The 22,248-nt window shown below is 40.1% G+C and overlaps 1 protein-coding gene across 3 annotated transcripts in view; it reads right to left on the bottom strand.

The window, feature by feature from the left end:
* Window positions 1–22,248, bottom strand: part of SPATA6L (spermatogenesis associated 6 like) — a 130,655-nt gene that overhangs the window by 45,595 nt on the left and 62,812 nt on the right. For all 3 annotated transcript variants that reach the window (XM_083186006.1, XM_083186007.1, XM_083186008.1), the window contains exon 6: window positions 19,347–19,471. In XM_083186006.1, the coding sequence (XP_083042132.1) occupies window positions 19,347–19,471 (125 nt within the window). The remainder of the gene's footprint in view (window positions 1–19,346; window positions 19,472–22,248) is intronic.

The following is a 22,248-nucleotide window of genomic DNA, read 5'->3' as shown; positions in this document are numbered from 1 at the left end:
TTCTGAGCGACTGCTCTTGATTGACGGGCAGGTCCGTTCTGAATCTTGTGCAGATTCAGAACGGCGGGGGCGCGCATGCAAATCGCTGTGTGGGCTATACACACAGCGATTTACATGCATTTTCAGGCATTTTCTGAGTGATTTAGTAAAATCGCTCAGAAAATGCCTGAAAATTGTGCTGTGTGTTAGGCCCATAAGAGTGACACCGCTGACAGGCAAAGATTACTGTGGGTCAGCGGATATAACATTAAATCCAACCAGGTATCCAACATTGTTAAATATATATGCTAGACCTTTTAATATCTTGCTATATTGCATTTGAGGTTATTAGCATAGTAATGGCCATTAGTATGGGCTTGTCCACCGCATCCAGGTTACCTCAATAGGACAAGTCCCTAACACTACTCTGGGACAGGTCCAGGGCACAGGGCCCCCCAGGTCAGCCCAGCAGAACCACACCATGGCATCACATTAGTGTGAAATTAAAGTGATAGTATAAGGGATAGGGGAAATTATATGTGATAGGACTTACCAAGGTAAGAAGTAATAATAAATGTGAAGGGTGCTACATATATATTAAACAAACTAAAGGGGTGATTGAAAGTATACGATATGATGCCATGGAGCAGCCCAGCAACAGCAGCCCAAAGAGCCCAGCGCCCCAAACCTCAGTTTGGCACTATGAGGGTAAGTCCTACTATACATATATGCTGAGTGTTAGTCTGTGGGACTGTGTTTGGGGCGCTGGGCTCTTTGGGCTGCTGTTGCTGGGCTGCTCCATGGCATCATATCGTATACTTTCAATCACCCCTTTAGTTTGTTTAATATATAAGTAGCACCCTTCACATTTATTATTACTTCTTACCTTGGTAAGTCCTATCACATATAATTTCCCCTATCCCTTATACTATCACTTTAATTTCACACTAATGTGATGCCATGGGGTGGTTCTGCTGGGCTGACCTGGGGGGCCCTGTGCCCTGGACCTGTCCCAGAGTAGTGTTAGGGACTTGTCCTATTGAGGTAACCTGGATGCGGTGGACAAGCCCATACTAATGGCCATTACTATGCTAATAACCTCAAATGCAATATAGCAAGATATTAAAAGGTCTAGCATATATATTTAGTGTGCACCTGCAAACTCCTCCTCCTGCTTGCTGCACTACAAGTCTCAGCAGGTAGCACCTCATATGTCCAGGGTGTGCAGTTTAGGGCCCCTCCCCCTATATCCAACATTGTTAAGAAGCAATGGTCAATATTAAAAACTGACAATTCTTTACCTTTTATAAATTCATCGTTAATGCCTTGTTATACACGAGGACCAAATTTACGCGATCTGCTTGTTAAATCAGATGTTACCAGAGGCATAACAAAGGGACACTTTCTAATGCAGCAACCGGGTTGCTTTAAATGCCCGTGTGTCACTTGTCAGTTTATGATCAGTGGCAACACGTTTAATCACCCGCACACTGGGAAGCAGATAAAAATCAAACAACATTTAACTTGCAACAGTTCTTTTGTAATTTATCAATTAATATGTCTGTGTGGTCTTGCCTATATTGGCAAGACACAGTGCAAATTTAAAGAGAGAATGGCGGGTCACAGGTCAACTATTCACGCAGCTTTGACTGCGGGGAGTAGCGAGCATCCTGTGGCCCGTCATTTCGTTGAGAAATACCATTTTCTGTCCAGCCTCCGCTATCGCATGATTGATCAGGTGGAGAAATCCATCAGAGGCGGGGACCGCAATACAGCTTTGCTCAAGCGGGAAGTCGAATGGATTTTCCAGCTTGATGTCATAGCGCCAAGGGGTTAAATTAATATTTATCGTTTTCATCTTTTTGAACCCTTGCTGAAACTTACCTGCAATAGCAAATTATGGTGCACATCATTGTGCTTGATACATTTCTGTCATAAATGGAAACTGTTGTACCAATATTCTTGCTTTTTTACCTTTTGTTTTCTTCTTTTTGATCACTATGAGTTATGCACATTTTATTTAATTCATTGTATGTGTCTTGCCCCTTTATGAATTTTTTATGAATATATTTTTTATGTCATGTTTATATATTTATACATATCTTGTGCACATGTAAATATTTGAATTTTTTTCATTATTCCATTGTCACAGTACTGGTAATTTTGCACAATATATGTACTAGTCTATTTAGCCCAATTGGGTGCTAGTGCAACGTAATCACGCAAACAGCTGGTTCATGATGTCATCTAGTACCGCCCAGCAGCGGGAGGCGTCCACAGGCTGTTTGCACATGGTTTCACTATTTAAGGTCAGTTATAATTGCCATAGTTTGTGGCTTCCCCCTCACAGCCTATAAATGTAAGTCTGTTTTATTTTATTCTTATGTCTTGATAAAGGGCTGAAGCCCGAAACGTTGACACACCCCAGTGTTACGGTGTTTATTTTTCGCATTATCTGACTGCCGCCGCGCAGTAGTTTGAAAATCTCCAGAGTGCTATCTGCCTTTCTGCAATATATATATATATATATATATATATATATATATATATATATATATATATATATATATATATATATATATATATATATATATATATATATGGGCATATATTATTTTACAGAAAGTATATTATTATTATTCTGATAATAATGGAGGTCAACAATTTTTCTATTCAACTGCACATGCCTGCTACACTAGTCCGTTGTGTGGTGGGTGCTTATCTGTTGTATCATAGCACTATGGGGTCTAACTGTTTGGAGTTTGTATATTCTTCCCCTAATAGGTTTTCTCCAGGTACTCTGTTGTCTTCTCACAGGGCCTTATTCTAGTTGACTCAGACGGATGCGTATTTCGGACGGCCACAGATTGCTCACACCGTCCGAATGCGGTAAGACACCAAGCAAATGGTTCGCGAGTGGATGTTTCATGTGAACACCTCCCCATCTGGAAAAACCTCCCCCATTCTCCGATGGTCGCCGACCATCGAATGATGGACCGAGCGGTCAGGCAGCCCCGAGTGCTCCAGACCACTCAGACATTTTTCCGTATGAAAGCAGGGATATGGGCAGGCAGCTGACAATCACCTAAGTCAGCTATCCGCCCCCACATGTGCGTCATGGAAGGATTAACATACGTACGCCCATGAAACGCGGGCGTAAGCATATGGTAATGAGCCCAAACAGCCCTTCACGCCCTCTCCACCCACTACTCGGATGGTTCCTTAGGATCCTTTTCTGCATGGAATTCATGACGTGTGAGGACGTGTAAGGCGTTCGCACATGCGCAGAAACACCTCTGCACATACGCAAACACAATACATCGTCCGGACCTGGCTGTTGGAACGATAGATACAGGAAAGATACGACCATCAATACATTATTACTCCAATATGAAAAGAGGGCAAAAGACCCACACCATAAGTAATGTAACAGATATATATTATATTACATTGTGGATGGAGAATTTCCAAACAGTGGGGAATATTATATATACTATCCCCACTAGTTTAGGGTGCTCTCTACTGATTAAGATTGTGCACTACCAACAAAAAGAGAAAAGAAAATCAGTTCAACTCATCCACATAGTCTAATGAGACTTAAAATTACAGTTTGTAATATCTTTATTAATGTTAATTACAATTAAATGGGTCTTTAACACAGAAAATGAAAAATACACAGATTGTACAGTATTTTAGGATGGTATAGATGTATAGATGACATCCTCATAAATGATGGAGAAACTCAACAACAACCCACTGAACCTCAGACTAACTTACTGTATCAGCAATACCGAAATCTCCTTCCTGGACCTTAAGATCAAGAAAACGAAAGATAACAAGCTGATAACGGATATCTTCCGAAAATAAACTACGACGAACAGCATCTTACATGAGACCAGCTCGTATTTCCCTGCCACCCTCAAAGGGATACCTAAAGGGGAATACATTTGTCTAAGACGGAATTGCTCTGAGGATGCCACATTTGAATTAAGGGCCAAGGAATTGCAACAAAGATTACTTCTGAGAGGATACAGTAAAAAACTCCTAAACGAAGCATACCATGCAGCAAAGAAAACACCCAGAACAGTGCTACTTACACCAAAAATCAAGAGCAAGAAAAATCCCGCACCAAGATTTATTATCACATACTGTACAGATTGGAAAAATATTAATAAGATTTTATCTAAACATCGACATATCCTCATAACCGATGAAGACCTAAGAGAATTGGAGATCATATCGCAAGTAGTTGGAGGAAATCACCAAACCTTAGAAATAAACTGACACAAAGTCATTTTATTGGGAAACACAGAAAATCACCCACTGTGACAGGTTGCCACAAATGTGGCAGGTGCAAAGGATGTGAATTTGTGATCAACAGTAAAGAATTCACAAACAGATATGGAACAACAACCAAAATACGGGATTTTATCAACTGCGAATCGGAAGGGGTAATCTATTGCTTAACTTGTCCTTGTAAACTGAATTACATAGGAATGACCAAGATACCATGGAAGAAGAGAATACTGGAACATGTAGGCAACATAAAAAATGCACAAAAAGATCTGGATAGCATACCATCAAAGCAACCCCAAAGGTCTCCAAGCAATGAGCCTGGAAAAGGTAACCATGGGGATAAGATGAGGCAATATTACACAGGAACTCCTGAAAAAGGAATCAAAACATATTTTTCTCATGAAAAGCTTAAAACCACATGGATTAAATGAAGAAATAAAGTATTCAGCTTTCCTGTAAATCATATTTGCATAATACTCAGTGAATTTGCTAGATAACTCTTCGACCTCTCTGTGTGACATTGATCTTGAAGTCATAACAGAACAGTTCAAATGCTAGGGGTACTGTATATGAGATAACAACTTATCTGTCACGACCACCATGGCTGCTACCCGGTTCCCCTGTGCTGTGCCTAGCCCTAAGACCCATATCAGCGTGTCTCCTGCCCTGGCATTCACCTCCGCTGCTGTTCCCCATGCTGGTAGTGTGCATGCTCTCGCGCTGTCACCGCCAGGTGATAGTGGTGATGTGTACTCTTGTGCCCTGCGGGGTCTGGGTGGCGTGAGACATGAGCCGACATGATGGGTCTGTGTCTGGTCAGGCCTCTGGCTGTAAACGCCGGCAGCAGCGCATCCGCGCACATTCACCGCCGGCTGGTTTCTGTCGCCTCCTCTGGTGGCGGCCATCTTTTGGGATCCATCAGCCTATGCTGCGTGGCTTCATTCAGTGCTGTCAAGCAGCAAGTCAATCACGGCGCAGCTTCCCCTTCAAATACTGACTTGCCGGGCAAGAACGGCAGTCAGTACAATGATGTCTATCTGCACGCATCATTGAACTCTCCTGGCTGTCTGTAGCGTTCACTACAGTTCTTGCGCCTCCGGTGAAGTCATTCTCAACTCCTGCTGATCATCTCACTGCTATACGTTATCATCACGGAACCTGCTGCCGCCTATACGGACTGGACAAGGTTAACCCCCCAAAGGGGTATTATCTTTCTCCTCATTCCTGACGGTTACTCTCCGTGGTCACTACTGGTCCTGCAGCCATGATCCTACTAAGCAAGATCATTCGAACTTCATCATCCAATCTTCATCCAACCATCCAATTCTTCATTCAACCATCCAATTATTCCTACAATCATTCAATCCTCCAATTCTTTATCCAATCCTCCAATCTTCATCCAACCATCCAATTCTTCATTCAACCATCCAATTATTCTTTCAATCATTCAAGCCTCATCCAAGCATCCAAGTCTTCATCCAATCATCCAATTCTTCAACCAATCATCCAATACTTTTTTCAACTACCCAATTACCAAGCATCTTCAATCTCTCCAATAAAGTATTGTATATTATTGACTTTATCATATCAGAAACTACAGTTTTACTATTGTGCCATTATTCATATCCTGTATCGCAGTATCTTCATTAAATAAGGTTTTACTTTATCTCATTGCTTCACTCCCTTCTGTCGTTGATGCAACAACGTTATATCAAAGCACCCAGCCTGTGTTACACTCCAGCTGGTGCTTCACGAAACATGACAGTATCCACAATACCAACTCAATAATATTACATACAATACATACAAATTGGTAAACTGCAAGAACATCCATTTAAACCCATCATTTGATGAGGATATTGTTAGAGACAGGGGTACAATGGTGGTACAATTCCCCATATACACCATATAATTCACATTAAAAAGAGTCCATGCATAGTGTTATAAATCATCATTAGGAAGGAACATGGCAAGTAACCAGTATTATGTAGAATAATTATTCATTAGGACTACAGGATATTTTGCACAAAACCATTAACACTAATGGTCTAAAATTGTCATCAGAGTATACAGAATTACTCACAGTTATTATTTAGAACTAATATACAATTCATATTAATCAAACATTTTAGGATTTATCACTGCATATCTTAGAACACACTAACAATTATTATCCACATCCCTCAAGGTTATGAGGGAATCAGCTATTTTTTTCCCACACATAATAATGTATTTCCCTGACCCCCCTCTTTTTTCCCCACTCCCCTGTCTTTCCCACGGAATACTCTAACCTAATAAATAAATATTTTTTTTTTTAGTAAAATTTCACTTCAATATCACAATATACAGGATCAACATAAGCTGCACTTCTAGCATTCACGCATGACCTATAAACACAGATATAAGGTAACTTACCTAATTTCGAGCATCACTATAATTTATCCTTAGTTCATTCGGTATTGATACTATTATAACACAGGCACGTAGTAGGATAGTAATACAATTAACATTATTCAACATACAGAGCATTTATACACCTTCTGCACGCAATCTGGCAACAAGTTTGTTATTATTTTTTTGTTCACATATTTTGATCACCCCTATGTATCAATTTATTTCACTAATGTTTTTTCACGTGTGTTAATATACAAACAACTCTTGTTGTATTAATATAAGTATTTAATGTATACAAGACATGGTAGTATCACCACCATGAGGGGTTAGTGGTTTTATTAGGGAATCAATAATGCTCAGAGGAATTATTAAAATAATTGTATTTACATAAAACAATAATAACAGAACATAAAATCATTTATAGTAGATACACAATAAAGGTAATAGATATATTAGCAGTAACAGAACCTAACATAATGTAATATGGAGGAATCTTATATAAGGGATACATCTAGGATTCTAGGTTATATACCCAATTTCTATATACACAGACATAAAAAGAGTAAAAAATCTTCTTTTATTAAAAAATATGGATAACATGATATGACGGATAACAACTCATCTGAGCGATCGCTCAGAAAATGACCCTACATCACTCCGTGTGTAGGGTCCATAGCCATAGCTCAGAACCTTCCTGTATGCAACTAATGGCCATTTTGTATGATGCAGAGGGGAGGGCACTAATATACACTGTTTGGTACATTTACAGTGTGTATTTACAGCTATCAATATTTGAAAATGTTTTGAAGCACTAAGACTCTGTTAATAGACATTTACAATTATTATACATTTGTAGTCCAGTCACTAGGGATTACAAATATTCAAGCACAGATGCCGTCATGCAAATTAATTTCCTGTAGAAATGTTTTGAAGTTGGCTACCACTACAGGGTCTGCTGCTCTGTTCCCTGCATCTCTGAGTAGTGTAGCACTTAGTCTTCATATGCCTATTCCATTGGATTTGGTGTCCAGTCAACAGTTGATTACAGCTGACACATCGGCAGGTAGCCATCATATCATTGAATAACATAAAATGCTTTATTAATTATTATCCATTCAACTGTCTATTATTATTATTATTATTATTATTAATATTGATATTATTCCTATTGATAAACTAATTTTGGTTTAATTACATTGAGTGGTTCCCAGCGCGACTTCCTTTGGTATTTTCTTGTCTTCCTCTTGAAGAGGCATCCAGAATGTTGGCTTGTATGATTAGAAGTGAACCATAATATTGTAGGTCACTAGCACTGATACACATTCAATGTCATCTAATTTATTTAATTTCCAAATAAAAATTATAATTTATACAATTTAAACTTGCTAAAGTGTAATATTTATTTAAGACTATACTGTGGCTTAAAAGCAGAACAATTTCAAGAAGTAAACTTCCCATACACTCTGTATACTGTAAAAGAATGAAGCATATGGTCTGGGTCAATGTCACAATAATGACCAACACATCTTAAGCTGATCACTTGACATCTAGGATGGCATGGACCAATGGTTTAACATCTCATTTTGCAAACCACCAAACCATAATATCCAACAGTGCTATGAGTGAGGTATAGCAAGCTGGCAGTAAATTAAGCAAGTTGTGCGTACTGGTTGGAAAAGAAAAATTACAGCAGTAAATAATGTGACATATCGGAGTCCTCAAGGACATACAATCTCCTATGAAGCAGGTCTTAGGTAATAATGCTTGAGGAGGGTGGGTCGATGGGAAAAAACTAACAAATAATCTTTAGGAAATATGCACAATGATAGCTAGGCTTTGTAATGGAATACCAAAAAAATGATGGCAAATTAGAACATTGGCACAGGTCTGTGGGTCTGTACAACTGGTACCAATTAGAGTTAAGTGCAAATATTACAAGAAAACCGTGACTTGCCGGTTAATGAGTTGTTATCCATCATATCATGTTACCTATATTTTTTAATAAAAGAAGATTTTTTTACTCTTTTTATGTCTGTGTATATAGTAATTGGGTATATACAGTAACCTAGGATCCTAGATGTATCCCTTATATAAGATTCCTCCATATTACATTATGTTAGGTTCTGTTACTGCTAATATATCTATTACCTTTATTGTATATGTACTATAAATGATTTTATGTTCTGTTATTATTGTTTTATGTAAATACAATTATTTTAATAATTCCTCTGAGCATTATTGATTCCCTAATAAAACCACTAACCCCTCATGGTGGTGATACTACCACGTCTTGTATACATTAAATACTTATATTAATACAGCAAGAGTTGTTTGTATATTATCACACGTGAAAAAACATTAGTGAAATAAACTGATACATAGGGGTGATCAAAATATGTGAACAAAAAAATAATAACAAACTTGTTGCTAGATTGCGTGTAGAATGTGTATAAATGCTCTGTATGTTGAATAATGTTAATTGTATTACTATCCTACTACGTGCCTGTGTTATAATAGTATTAATACTGAATTAACTAAGGATAAATTATAGTGATGCAGGTAATTAGGTAAGTTACCTTGTATCTGTGTGTATAGGTCAAGCGTGAATGCTAGTAGTGCAGCTTTTGTAGATCGTGTATATTGTGATATTGAAGTGAAACATTACAAAAAAATTTTTTTATTTATTAGGTGAGAGTATTCAGTGGGAAAGACAGGGGAGTAATGGAAAAGATAGAGGGGGGGGGGGGGGAGAAGGGGGGTCAGGGAAATAGATTATTATGTTTGGAAAAATAATTGCCGATTCCCTCATAACCTCGAGGGATGTAGATAATAATCGTTAGTGTGTTCTAAGATATGCAGTGAGAAATCCTAAAATTTTTGATTAATATGAACTGTATATTAGTTCTAAATAATAACTGTTAGTAATTCTGTATACTCTGATGACAAAATATCCTGTAGTCCTAATGAATAATTATTCTACATAAGTGTTAATTACTGGTTACTTGCCATGTTCCTTCCTAATGATGATTTATAACACTATGCATGGACTCTTTGTAATGTGAATAATATGGTGTATATGGGGAATTGTACCACCATTGTACCCCTGTCTCTAACAATATCCCCATCAAATGATGGGTTTAAATGGATGTTCTTGCAGTTTACCAATTTGTATGTATTGTATGTAATATTATTGAGTTGGTATTGCGGATATGTTGTTATCTCATATACAGTACCTCTAGCATTTAAACTGTTCTGTTATGACTTCAAGATCAATGTCACGCAGAGAGGTCGAAAGGAGCCCATACACGCTCCGTTCCGCTCCGTCCGTTTTGTACTGAGATGCGCGCTCCCGCACATCTCATCGTACAGTACAAAAAGTATGTGCTGCACATACTTTTTGTACTAGCTTTACATCGTATCGCATCGCATTGCATGCACAATGCATGCACAAGGCATGCAATGCAATACAATGTGTACTTTAAAAGTACCAAATGGACGCCCAGAATGGAGCGTGTATGGGCTCCTGAAGAGTTATCTAGCAAATTCACTGAGTATTATGCATATATGATTTAAAGGGAAGCTGAATACATTATTTCTTCATTTAATCCATGAGGTTTTAAGCTGTTCATGAGAAAAATATGTTTTGATTCCTTTTTCAGGAGTTCCTGTGTAATATTGCCTCATCTTATCCCCATGGTTACCTTTTCCAGGCTCATTGCTTGGAGACCTTTTGGGTTGCTTTGATGATATCTTGGGAAATGTCTTGCCACACTTGTGATTTTTTTCATGTTATCCAGATATTTTTTTGCATTTTTTATGTTGCCCACATGTTCCAGTATTCTCTTCTTCCATGGTATCTTGGTCATTCCTTTACAAGGACAAGTTAAGCAATAGATTACCCCTTCCGATTCGCAGTTGATAAAATCCCGTATTTTGGTTGTTGTTCCATATCTGTTTGTGAATTCTTTACTGTTGATCACAAATTCACATGATTTGCACCTGCCACATTTGTGGCAACCTGTCACAGTGGGTGATTTTCTGTGTTTTCCAATAAAATGACTTTGTGTCAATTTATTTCTAAGGTTTGGTGATTTTCTCCAACTACTTGCGATATGATCTCCAATTACCGCTCTTAGGTCTTCATCGGATAGGAGGATATGTCGATGTTTAGATAAAATCTTATTAATATTTTTCCAATCTGTACAGTACGTGCTAATAAATCTTGGTGCGGGATCTTGCTTGCTCTTGATTTTTGGTGTAAGTAGCACTGTTCTGGGAGTTTTCTTTGATGCATGGTACGCTTGTTTTTAGGTTTTTTTTTTACTGTATCCTCTCAGAAGTAATCTTTGTTGCAATTCCTTGGCCCTTAATTCAAATGTGGCATCCTCAGAGCAATTCCGTCTTAGACAAATGTATTCCCCTTTAGGTATCCCTTTGAGGGTGGCAGGGAAATGCGAGCTGGTCTCATGTAAGATGCTGTTTGTTGCAGTTTCTTTTCGGAAGATTTCCGTTATCAGCTTATCTTTCGTTTTCTTGATCTTAAGGTCCAGGAAGGGGATTTCGGTATTGCTGTGAGTCTGAGGTTCAGTGGGTTGTTGTTGAGTTTCTCCATCATTTTTTTGAAGAGATCTGCGCTCCCCTCCCACATTATGAGGATGTCATCTATAAATCTATACCATCCTAAAATACTATACAATCTGTGTATTTTTCATTTTCTGTGTTAAAGACCCATTTAATTGTAATTAACATTAATAAAGATATTACAAACTGTAATTTTAAGTCTCATTAGACTGTGTGGATGAGGAGTGCATCCTTGTTAAACTGATTTTCTTTTCTCTTTTTGTTGGTAGTGTACATTCTAAATCAGTAGAGAGCACCCTAAACTAGTGGGGATAGTATATATAATATTCCCCGCTGGTTGGAAGTTCTCCATCCACATTTTAATATAATATATATCTGTTACACCACTTATGGTGCGGGTCTTTTGCCCTTTTTTCATACTGGTGTAATAATGCAGTATAATGCAGTTTCATACTGGTGTAATAATGCAGTATAATGCAGTACAGGCCATATCTTTCCTGTATCTGTCGTTTTAACAGCCAGGTCCTAAAATTCGTTAGGAGTCAATTAACCTACCAGTATATATTTGGATTGTGGCTCTTACTCTGAATGAATCAGACGGCTGCGTGTTCGGTCAGATGGCCGATGTTTTGTGTTTGCACATGTGCAGAGGCATTTCTGCGCATGTGCGAACGCCTCACACGTCCTCACACAACGTGAATTCCATGCAGAAAAAGATCATACGGAACCATCCGAGCAGTGGGTGGAGAGGGCGTGAAAGGCTGTTTGGGCTCAATACCATATGCGTACGCCCGGGTTTCATGGGTGTTTCATGAAAACGATGGGCGAACGTATGGTAATCTGGCCGTGACGGACATGTGGGGGGCGGACAGCTGACTTAGGTGGATGTCTGCTGCCTGCCCATATCCCTGCTTTCATACGGAAAAATGTCCGAGTGGTCTGGAGCAGTGTAACAGGCATGTGCAGTTGAATAGCAAAATTGTTGACCTCCATTATTATCAGAATAATAATATACTTTCTGTAAAATAATCTATGCCTATATATATATATATATATATATATATATATATATATATATATATATATATATATATATATATATGGTGTAATTAACTACAACACTACATACAAAAAAAATATTTTTTTTTCTGTCTTGATATAAGGTGGGTTAAAAATAAACACATACGTTACTTGATTACAGGGACAGCCATTGTTGCTACTTACCTGCACATGGAATAAACTTCTTATTTTCTTCACCTGAAATTCGCCTGAGTGCTGGTCTTCATCCTTCTTCGGGGGGGTAAGTGTACTGCATTACTTGATTACATGAGATGAAGAACAAAATATTCTTCTGTTTATTTTGTGCACTGAAATGTATTTGCCTATAAATGGTCAATGTATGTACCCCTTAGCAATTATGGAAATGCCACATGAATGGCAAAGATACCCTTCCATGGTTCATTCCTTTAGAACCCATGCCCCTACAGTCCCTGGGGTTCTGGGAGAGTGCTAGTGCTTTTCCACCCCAGGTTGCATAACTGTTCTTTACCAGACTTCTTACATAATGTGTGGTTATCTGGCTATAGTCCCAAGTTGTAGTATCCGCTGGCAATAACATGAACTTGCGCTTGCCAGATTGAATTCCCTGAAGGTGGATTTACTCTTTAACCACCTAAAACCCAGTGAATGTGTGTTTATAGGCAAAGTGTTTAGCAGCTGCTGCTCCTCACACAAACAAGTGGTTAGCATGTTATTTAAAGCTGCATACATTATAGAAGGGAAGGCCACAATTTGGGCACATGCTGAACCAAGCATGCATACAGTACATATGCAGATCTAGGTCTGGTAATATAGTAAGTTAGTGCTTACTGATTTTGGCTTTATTTATTTCTGTTTAATATACCGGTATCTTTTGCATTTTAATTTGTTTCTCACTTTTTTTTTCTCCTTTTTTTAAGATATTTTTCACTATGGGCCAGTTGTAACAAGATTCAAAAAATCTGGTAAAGTGGAGAGTGATAAACAGCCAGCCAATCAGCTCCTAACTGCCATGTTACAGGCTGGTTTGCAAAATGACAGGTGGGAGTTGATTGGCTGGTTATTACTCTCCACATTATCATTTTTTTGAAGCTTGATATATCTGGCCAGAGTTGGTGACTTTTAGGCAGCTAGCTCAGGAAGTAGGGGGCAGGCCGGCCAGTGCCAGATTAAGTTCTAAATGGGCCTGGAGCTGAAAATTATCAAGGGCCTATTATGAGCAATAATAGGGGTTGTGGCCAACTCCTAATAATGTGGGGGGTGTGACCAGTGTTCTGGTTGGGTGGTCTGCTCATGGGTGTGTCTCTATTTGTGTAAATGCTTTCAACTAATTATATATGCTAATTATATATGCCTGGAAAAGGCAGGGGGCTGGCATAGGAAAAATGCAAAGTGTTTAGTATAGGGTGGAAAATGGCAAAGAGGTTGGCATATGCAAGGGCCTGGCACAGAAAAGAGGGAAAATATAAGCTGCTGATATACTTACCTTCCATCGGTGGCTACTTACTTTGGGCTGCAGTGCCGACTATGTATCGCCAGCACTGAGAGCATCGGACGATATATATGCACACTCCCTCCAGCCAAAGAGTGCAATGGCATATATATATATATATATATAGCCAAGGTAGAGGTGCGGCACTCGGACTAACAAAACAGGTCGAATAAAGAAGATGACTACTCCATCTGACGAGGTTTCAGTTTATTATACACACACACATTCACATATATACATACAAACACACACACACGCACACACAATATCTTCCCCAGCACTCCGGGGGTCCCAAACCTGGGTTACATCCTTAGGGATGAGTCCACTCTATAAAGTCGCAGGAAAGTAGGCGGCACACATAAGACTCCAAACTTATTAAGAAAAGTGCTGGTACAGTTTTAATGCATATGTATGCATGTATGTATGTATGATTGTATGTATGTATGTATGTATGTATGTATGTATATATATATATATATATATATATATATATATATACAGGGCTATTTTTGTGCAGGCTCCAGCAGGAACTGTGGCCCTTATTCTAGTTCACTCTTTCTGACAAAATATTTCTTAGATGGACAAAACCATGTGCACTGCAGGTGAGGCAGGTGTTACTTGTCCAGAGATAATTAGATGTGGGTGGGGTTTTACACCTGCCTCACCTGCAGTGCAAATGGTTTTGTCCATCTAAGAAATATTTTGTCAGAAAGAGTGAACTAGAATAAGGGCCTCAGTTCCTGCTGGAGCCTGCACAAAAATAGCCCTGTATATATATATATATATATATATATATATATATATATATATATATATATAATTACAATTTCCGGGTATATATTGCCGCATGCCCTCCAAAGGTGCACCCGCAGGATGCTGATGTCCTAAGATACTTGCGGGGTGAGGTGGCACTCCAGTCATAAAAAAATACTGAAAGCTAAAACTTGGTAGACAACATTTTAGCACCTTTTATGTGGTCGCCTGGAGCATGAGCGCGCCCGACCACAAATCATGCAACACAATAGTAACCCCCTTATACTGTACTTGCCTCTTACACATTATGCCACATGAAATGAGCCAAAATTCACAGTATGGCACACGGATTGATTCAAAATTCATGTTATTGCCACATGGATTGAGCCAAAATACACACTATACCAAACTATAACAAATGTATTGAGCAAAAATTCACAATATGCTTCATAAACAGGGGTATTGCGCGCCATCATTTACACCATAATGCCCAGTGCATGTTAAACACACACACACACCATAATGCCTATTAAAAATGATGCTACATAAGTGCTGCTTACCTACATGCTCATTGCCAGGGGTTCCATGCTTGTTGCCAGGGGTTCCATGCTCATTGCCCTGTGGGATTACATGCTCATGGCCAATGAGGAATACATGCTCGTGGTAACTGGGGGACTGCCGCCACCGGGCACAAATGACAGCCATTGACAGCCGGGCAGAGAGCAGGTCCTGGCTATTTGAAATAATACCCCTTTCACACCAGAAAATGCAGGGACTTACCCAGGAATATGGTCCCAGGATCATGCAGGGACATTCCCGGGCTGGCTTCATTTACACCAACCTAGTCCCTGCATTTTCTGGTGTGAGGGGGGAAGAAAACCACCCCAACTGACCCATTTAATATTGAAGAACTTTTGAGTGGGCTTCGAATGATTTCCCGTGAAACTGGGCCATTTGGTTCCAGAGAAATCTGCCCTCAAACAACATGAACACCCATGAAATTACATTTCAGAAATGAAAAAATCAGTTTACCCGCAATATAGATTGTAAGCTCCACTGGGCAGGGACTGATGTGAATGCTCAATTATTCTCTGTAAAGCGCTGCAGAATATGTGTGTGGGTTATATAAGAAACTGTTAATAAATAATAAATAAATATCTCTGGAACCAATTAACCGATATGGACCAGCCTGGTATCAGATTGAAGGACCAGCGATTTTGGTTCGAATGAGATCGAGATTCTATGATGCCAGAGGGGGAACTGGCAGCTATTGGAACCGGGAGGGGGTCGGAATTAGCGGGTCCCATGTTATCCTATTGGGATAACGTTCTAGCTTTGCCCGGTGGTATCTCCGGTTCCTGGAGGGCTAGCAACGAGGGGCGAGACTCATTTGGAGAGTGGGCCTGGAGATACAGCTCCATCAGGCGGATTGTTAATCCGGCCCTGCTTGCCGTTCAAGACAGTATAGGACAAGCACAGGGTATAAAAATATCTCACCCTAAAGACCCTGCACCCCTCGGGCCTTAACATTGATTTTAATAACGGCACATTGGGCTGACCTAATTAAACCCCTTGGATATCTCCTCCACCATATATCCATCCTCTGAACAGAATTGCAGCTAATAATCCCCTCCACCAATCCTATGAACATAACCACAGCACAATTACTTCCAGAAACTTTTATTTTTGTGCAAGTATGAAACATGAGCCACACACCAGGCAATCTGATGTGGCAATCTCCACTTCAGGTGCACACAATCAGGCAACCTGTCATGAACACTCCCACAGTGCGCAGGAACCAATCAGACACCAGAGGGCGTGTCAATCCACTGCTACAAATGACCAACATGATACACGTATCAGCATCCTTGAAAAAGACCGCACAGCGGTCGAAACGCGTTGGTCAGCTACACTTGCTCCTACATCTTCATCAAAGTCTCCTCCCGGCCGGGAGTTGAGCCTGTAGTACAGACGCTATTGAACGCGGCCACGGTCTCCCCGGCAACCAGACGCCGGGACCCGGAAGTCACGTTCTACCGCGTCACTGCAGAGCCGAGCACACAGCGTCGTCTACACGCTGTATGTGCTGCGGCTAAGAAGTTCTCCAAGGAACGCCGCGGGACCTTCTGCCAACAGACCACAGGTGAGAGGTGCACTGCGGGGGGACGGGACGCCAGCCCCCTGCACCACCCCCTGTGTTCCACACAATTACGTGACTTATTTCCCTTCTCCTGGCTACACGTGCAGTCATTCAACCGGTTTCACAGACAGTACAGCGCCCTATCAACGCTGCCACATTTAACCCCCCTCCCTCGTCTCTCCTCCCCTTCAGTGACTTATCCCTTATTGGGACACAAATATCCACACCTTTTATTTACCCTGAATAAAGCTATTGTGCTTTAATTATACTGGCTAACTTCTGATCTTTTCTGATCAACACCACACCGTTACAACCAAATACTCAATACCACATAGGGTTAATCATCAGACAGATCTCTGCACACAGGCAGGACTCTGTTAGAAGGAGAGCGCATAGTAAACTTCTGTTTTGTCACTACCCCCTTGTGGGTCTGGGCAACCCACTACTGTGCAGCCCCTTTGCGCACACAGGTAACGGAGCGCTGGCAAACCCCCTTCTTTCCATAAAAATATCTGTGCCACCAGATAATACTACAATAAATAAATTATTAGGGTGGTGTTAAACTGAGGGATTAGCTACCATCTAAATGGCCCTTTCCCACCTCACGCCGATCTGAGTCAACCCTGCAACAACCCAGGATCGACCCATGTTATCTGTGCGGTGTGAAAGGGGTATTACTGAGAAGACTGCTGGTCAGGGAAGGGTGTGTTCCTTCTCCTACATGACTGCACTGGGTCTCCTATGGGCACTTCGCACCTCCCTCTCATTGCCCCTGCTTCTGTTGAGCTGATTTAAGATTCTCCACTAACACTGATAGGTGCTTTCTTTGTTGGACATGCCTAGATTAACGGATTATTGTTTAGATGCACTAAACTTCAAAAGTGATAAAATGGAAAATGATAAACAGCCAGCCAATCAGCTCCTGCCTGATATTTTTCAAACACAGTCTGTGACATGGAAGTTAGGAGCTGATTGGTTGGTTGTTTATCACTCTCCATTTTATCACTTTTAAAGCTCAGTGCATCTGGAGTGTATTTTAGTAAGATGTTTTCAGACACAGGTGCAGAGTAATACACTGTGTACTGCAGATGGGTATTCATTATTATAAAAACTATTAGCTAATGCTTTGTTCCATATCTAAATAAGGTGGTCATTTACCAACAAGTAATAAAACTCATTGTGAATGATAAATCTTGTTGCGTATGATAATGCTCCAGCCAATCAGCTCCTGCCTTGTGTTCAGCTACTACCTGTCCCGTGCTTGAAAAATTACATTATGACTTACTGGTTCAAAACCATTAATCATACGCAATGAGTTTTTTCATTCCCAACTTTTATAACTTGATGATACATGGGCCCCCAAATGTTCATAAAAATTATGTATTAGGCCCTCATTCTGGTTGGCTCACAAAGCAGCGTTAGTTTGCTGCTTTGCAAGTCTTGTAGTGCGCCTGTTGTGTGGCCCAATGCACGCCCCACTAATTGACCATTTTCCCAGCAGCACTGCGAATGGATGATTTGCACAAACATCCATTCGCAGCCTTGCATGGGTGCCAGAATTCATTTAATGGTCGCCGACCATCAAACAAATGATTTTTGAAGTGCTCTCTGGTGCCTTAGATTATCGGCGCCCTGCTTTGTGAACAGCTGACATTCGGTAGCTGCCTCCACACAGGGGGCATTTGCAAGTGAATGCCCCCTACCTGCCTCCTGCACCCCCCCCCCCCACTACGAGTGCCACAGAGATTATGCAAGTCTCCGAGGGCGCCTGCAGTGAGGACCTGCACATGTGCATAAGCGATTATGCCAGGGTTGCCGACCCTCCCGCAATTTCCGGGAGTCTCCCGAAAATCGGGGCTCCCTCCCGGCCCCCCGGAAGGGTGGGCAACCCTCCCGGATTCAGGGGGGACCCCCGCTGACCCCCGGATCGCGGCATTAAAATGCTGCAATCCTCGGGTCTCAGAGGAGGGGGCGGAGCTAAAATGACACAATTGCGTCATTTTAGCCCCGCCCCCTTAACGGAGATCACTGAATTCGCTGGTTTACCAGCATGGGGGTGGGGCTTAGTGATGTCACGCTTAAGCCCCGCCCCCTGTGCGGCTACTGAAACTCTCCTCTCCGGGCTTCTCCCGGAGAGGAGAATAAGAAAGTCGGCAACCCTAGATTATGCGCATGCACAGGTAGAAAACACTAGTCACTGTTGTGAATTCACAATGTAGCAACCAGACCAGAATGAGGACCTTAGTGCATAACATAGAGTACCTGACATAATTCTGGCACTTACAGTATTGGACCTCCAAACAACTTGAATTTTTTTTTAATGAACTTGTAGTGATTCCATCTGTGAATTTAACTGCAAATGCATTGAAACTCCGCAGGAATGTCATTCATGCCTACTATAGAAGGGACATGATCTCACCCTAGTAAATATAAGAGTGTCATGCTAATTGCATCAGACTTGCCACAACTGATGAAAGCTCTGTGTTGTATGAAAATGAAGGTTTTCTGGAGTATAATGTGTTCCTTTTGTTTTATTTAAGCTATGTCAACGCTGTACAATAATTCTGTAAATATCAAGTCTTTGATCAACTAGATAGAAATAGAAATGAAATGAGCTGTGAGATACTGGTTAACCAATAGTATAGCGAGAAATGTTGGAATGGAAGTACTCACTGGAAAACCAGAAGCAGTTTTCATTAGTACCTCCCTGTCCACTCCTGGGTATGCAGGAGTCAGCTTTGGTTCAGGGAATAAGAATTCTCGATGGTTCTCGGTGTAAGTGGCTAAAACCTCTTCACCTGTAACAAATCATAAAAAGAGCATGTACATACCTGCATTAATTGAAGATACTGATACAGCTTACATATGCTAAAGAGAAGTTCAGAGGTTATTGCTTGGTCAAGTAAAACAATCTTCTACAACCTCCCATGGTGATTGGTTACTATGAGATAAGGGAAAATAAGGAGTGGCTAAGATTTAACTGTACTTTATTTTTCAAAAAGAGTTGAAATGTTAATCTAAACAATTTCTAGAAAATTCAGTATAAGATGTCAGTACTTATGCACGTGTACATTTGTTAGAATGACCTTCAGCCTTTCCCTGAACACATCTGTGTCTCACTCTACAATTACTGATCTACCCATAGTCAACTGATGCTGTAGACTGTGGATGACTTATTACGAAGACTAACATTTCCATATAGGAGTTTCTAGTTAGCCAACAAAACTCAGGTAAGTCATTGTCAATAGCTATTAGTGCAGTGGTGTCCCACTGATTATATAACAGAGAGAGAGAGAGGTGAATCTGTTGCTATGTTTTCATTATCAACAAAGAAACCTAGTAACTTTGGTGAACAGGAACAATACCATATAAGCTTCATATTTGAATATATTGATGAGATCTCATTTCCTCTTCCGGCGTGGACTTAAAAGAAATTGGCAGATATGCTCACGTATACCTTCCCTCAAATGTAAGCATCTATTTGGTGCAACTCAACCGTGCCCAGCATGGCATCAAATACTTTTTCTTAAAATATGCATCTTATTTTCATCAGTAATGCAACAAAAGTAATGCAATGCAAGGGTTCACTAGTTATTTATTAACAGTTTCTTATATAGCGCAGCATTTTCCATTGCGCTTTGCAATATTCATTAAATAATGATGCTGGCATTTTATGTACTTCTGTGTGCGACTCACCCATTGTGTATTACAAAGAAAAACACAGCTCTGATACGAGTGATATATAACTGTACTTAATCTATGACTTTATAACAATTCCTTTGCAAAAGTACTAATTTAGGGCCAGCTTTGTTAGCAAACCAAAAAGCATACAAATGGGCAAAACCATGTTGTACTGCAAATGGGGCAGATGTATTATTTGCAGAGAGATTTAGATATGGATGGGATGTGTTCAAAAAGAAATCTAAATTGCAGTGTAAAAATAAAGCCGTATAACATCTGTGAGCCACATGCAAAAGCAGACTGTATTTACACTGCACAGAAACCATATCACTTTTTGGTTTGCTCAAGGTAAAAAAAAAACCTTGCTTTTTTTGCTTTACTGAATCTAGCCTGGCTTTGTAAGTGGCTATGGTATGAATGACACAATTCAGGATAAGTACAAAATTGGTAGTGTAGCATGGAAGACATGCCAAGAGTCTTGTGACATATGGTACAAAAACTCGATGAATGCGGACACCGTTGTACATATTGTGTCTATACTTAATAGACAATGGTGTTCAAAGGTACATAAATCGTCTACAAATTAGGGGCGAAAGTCTGGGATTCATCAAACACCGGCCTCCTGCTCCAAAGGATGGGGGGGGGGGGTGCATCATTCCTCCATTCAATTAATGGTTTCAATCAGTTAATTGATAGCCGGGGCTATTGCGTTTATTCTGGCACCTTCTCTAGTCCCTGTGCGCATACCATCTTTATTGTAAACAAATTTTTGCAAGTGTGACACAAAATTTTAGAACTGCTGACCTATTGCACTAGAATCTGGTCACCTTGCTAATTAAATACTTAACTATTCTGAATTCTAGCTGTGCGAAGCTTTATATAGTTAGAATCTGCAGGCTTAAGGCCCATACAAACTGGGTGACTTTGAGCTGAAAGTCGCTCAAAACTGCATGTTATAGTGGCTTTCAGCTTAAAGCCGCCCAGTATGTATGCCCCGGCGATGAGTGCTGCTGCGTGCTCGCGCATCATCGCTGGGAAAGCCGCTCATCTGCTGGTAATACCAGCAGATGAGCGGCATTGAGGACGGCTTTGCATAGCTCTGCGCTATGCAAATCCGTCCTCCCCCCCGCCATCAGTGCCGGGCAGGGGGAAAGCCGCTCAGTGTGTATGCACTGAGCGGCTTTCCCCCCAGCGATGAACGCGATCATCGCTGTCCATACACGCTGGGCATAGTCACCCAGTGTGTATGGACCTTAAGTATGCAGGTGCAAATTAATTACTAATTCTGGGTGTGGGAAAGAAATGTGTAATTTAATAAAAATGGTAAAGTACCTAAATGTGATTTAATGGAAAATAGGTATCAAGAAATTTATTTTGAAATATTTTCTATCTATCTACGATATATAAATATATATTTTATATATATATATATATATATATATATATATACATACACACACACACAAACAGTACATACATACATTTATCTATATAAAAGGGTGGGGTGGGGGCAACAATATTCATCTTGCTTTCGGGCAACTAGGACTAGGTATATGGAACTTGTGTCCATAGTGTGTGTAACAGCCTAATTGCAATCTGCAACAAGTGGTTCACAAGCTTGAGAATTTAAAGAATAAGTATGTATAAAAGTTAATTGCAGGTTTGGTAATTTCCCAATGTATAATGGCTTATTAAGGCTAAGCTAGCAAAGAATGGAACCTTCATTGTAAGGTTACAATGAAACGTTATAATGAAAACTCAATTTCTTAGCATAATTTATCTCCACAACCTATAATGTTTCCTGTGAGGATTTTTTTTTTACATGACATTTAACAATGTGTTTTTTTATGTGCAGTAGATATGAAGATATTTTAAAATGTTAAGAAAATCTTTC

The sequence above is a fragment of the Crinia signifera genome, chromosome 1, assembly GCF_055691185.1.
Source record: "Crinia signifera chromosome 1, ASM5569118v1, whole genome shotgun sequence".
In the NCBI taxonomy this organism is placed as follows: Eukaryota; Metazoa; Chordata; class Amphibia; order Anura; family Myobatrachidae; genus Crinia; species Crinia signifera.
Note: the sequence above shows the minus strand (reverse complement) of the source record. Positions and strands in the feature narration are given on the sequence as shown.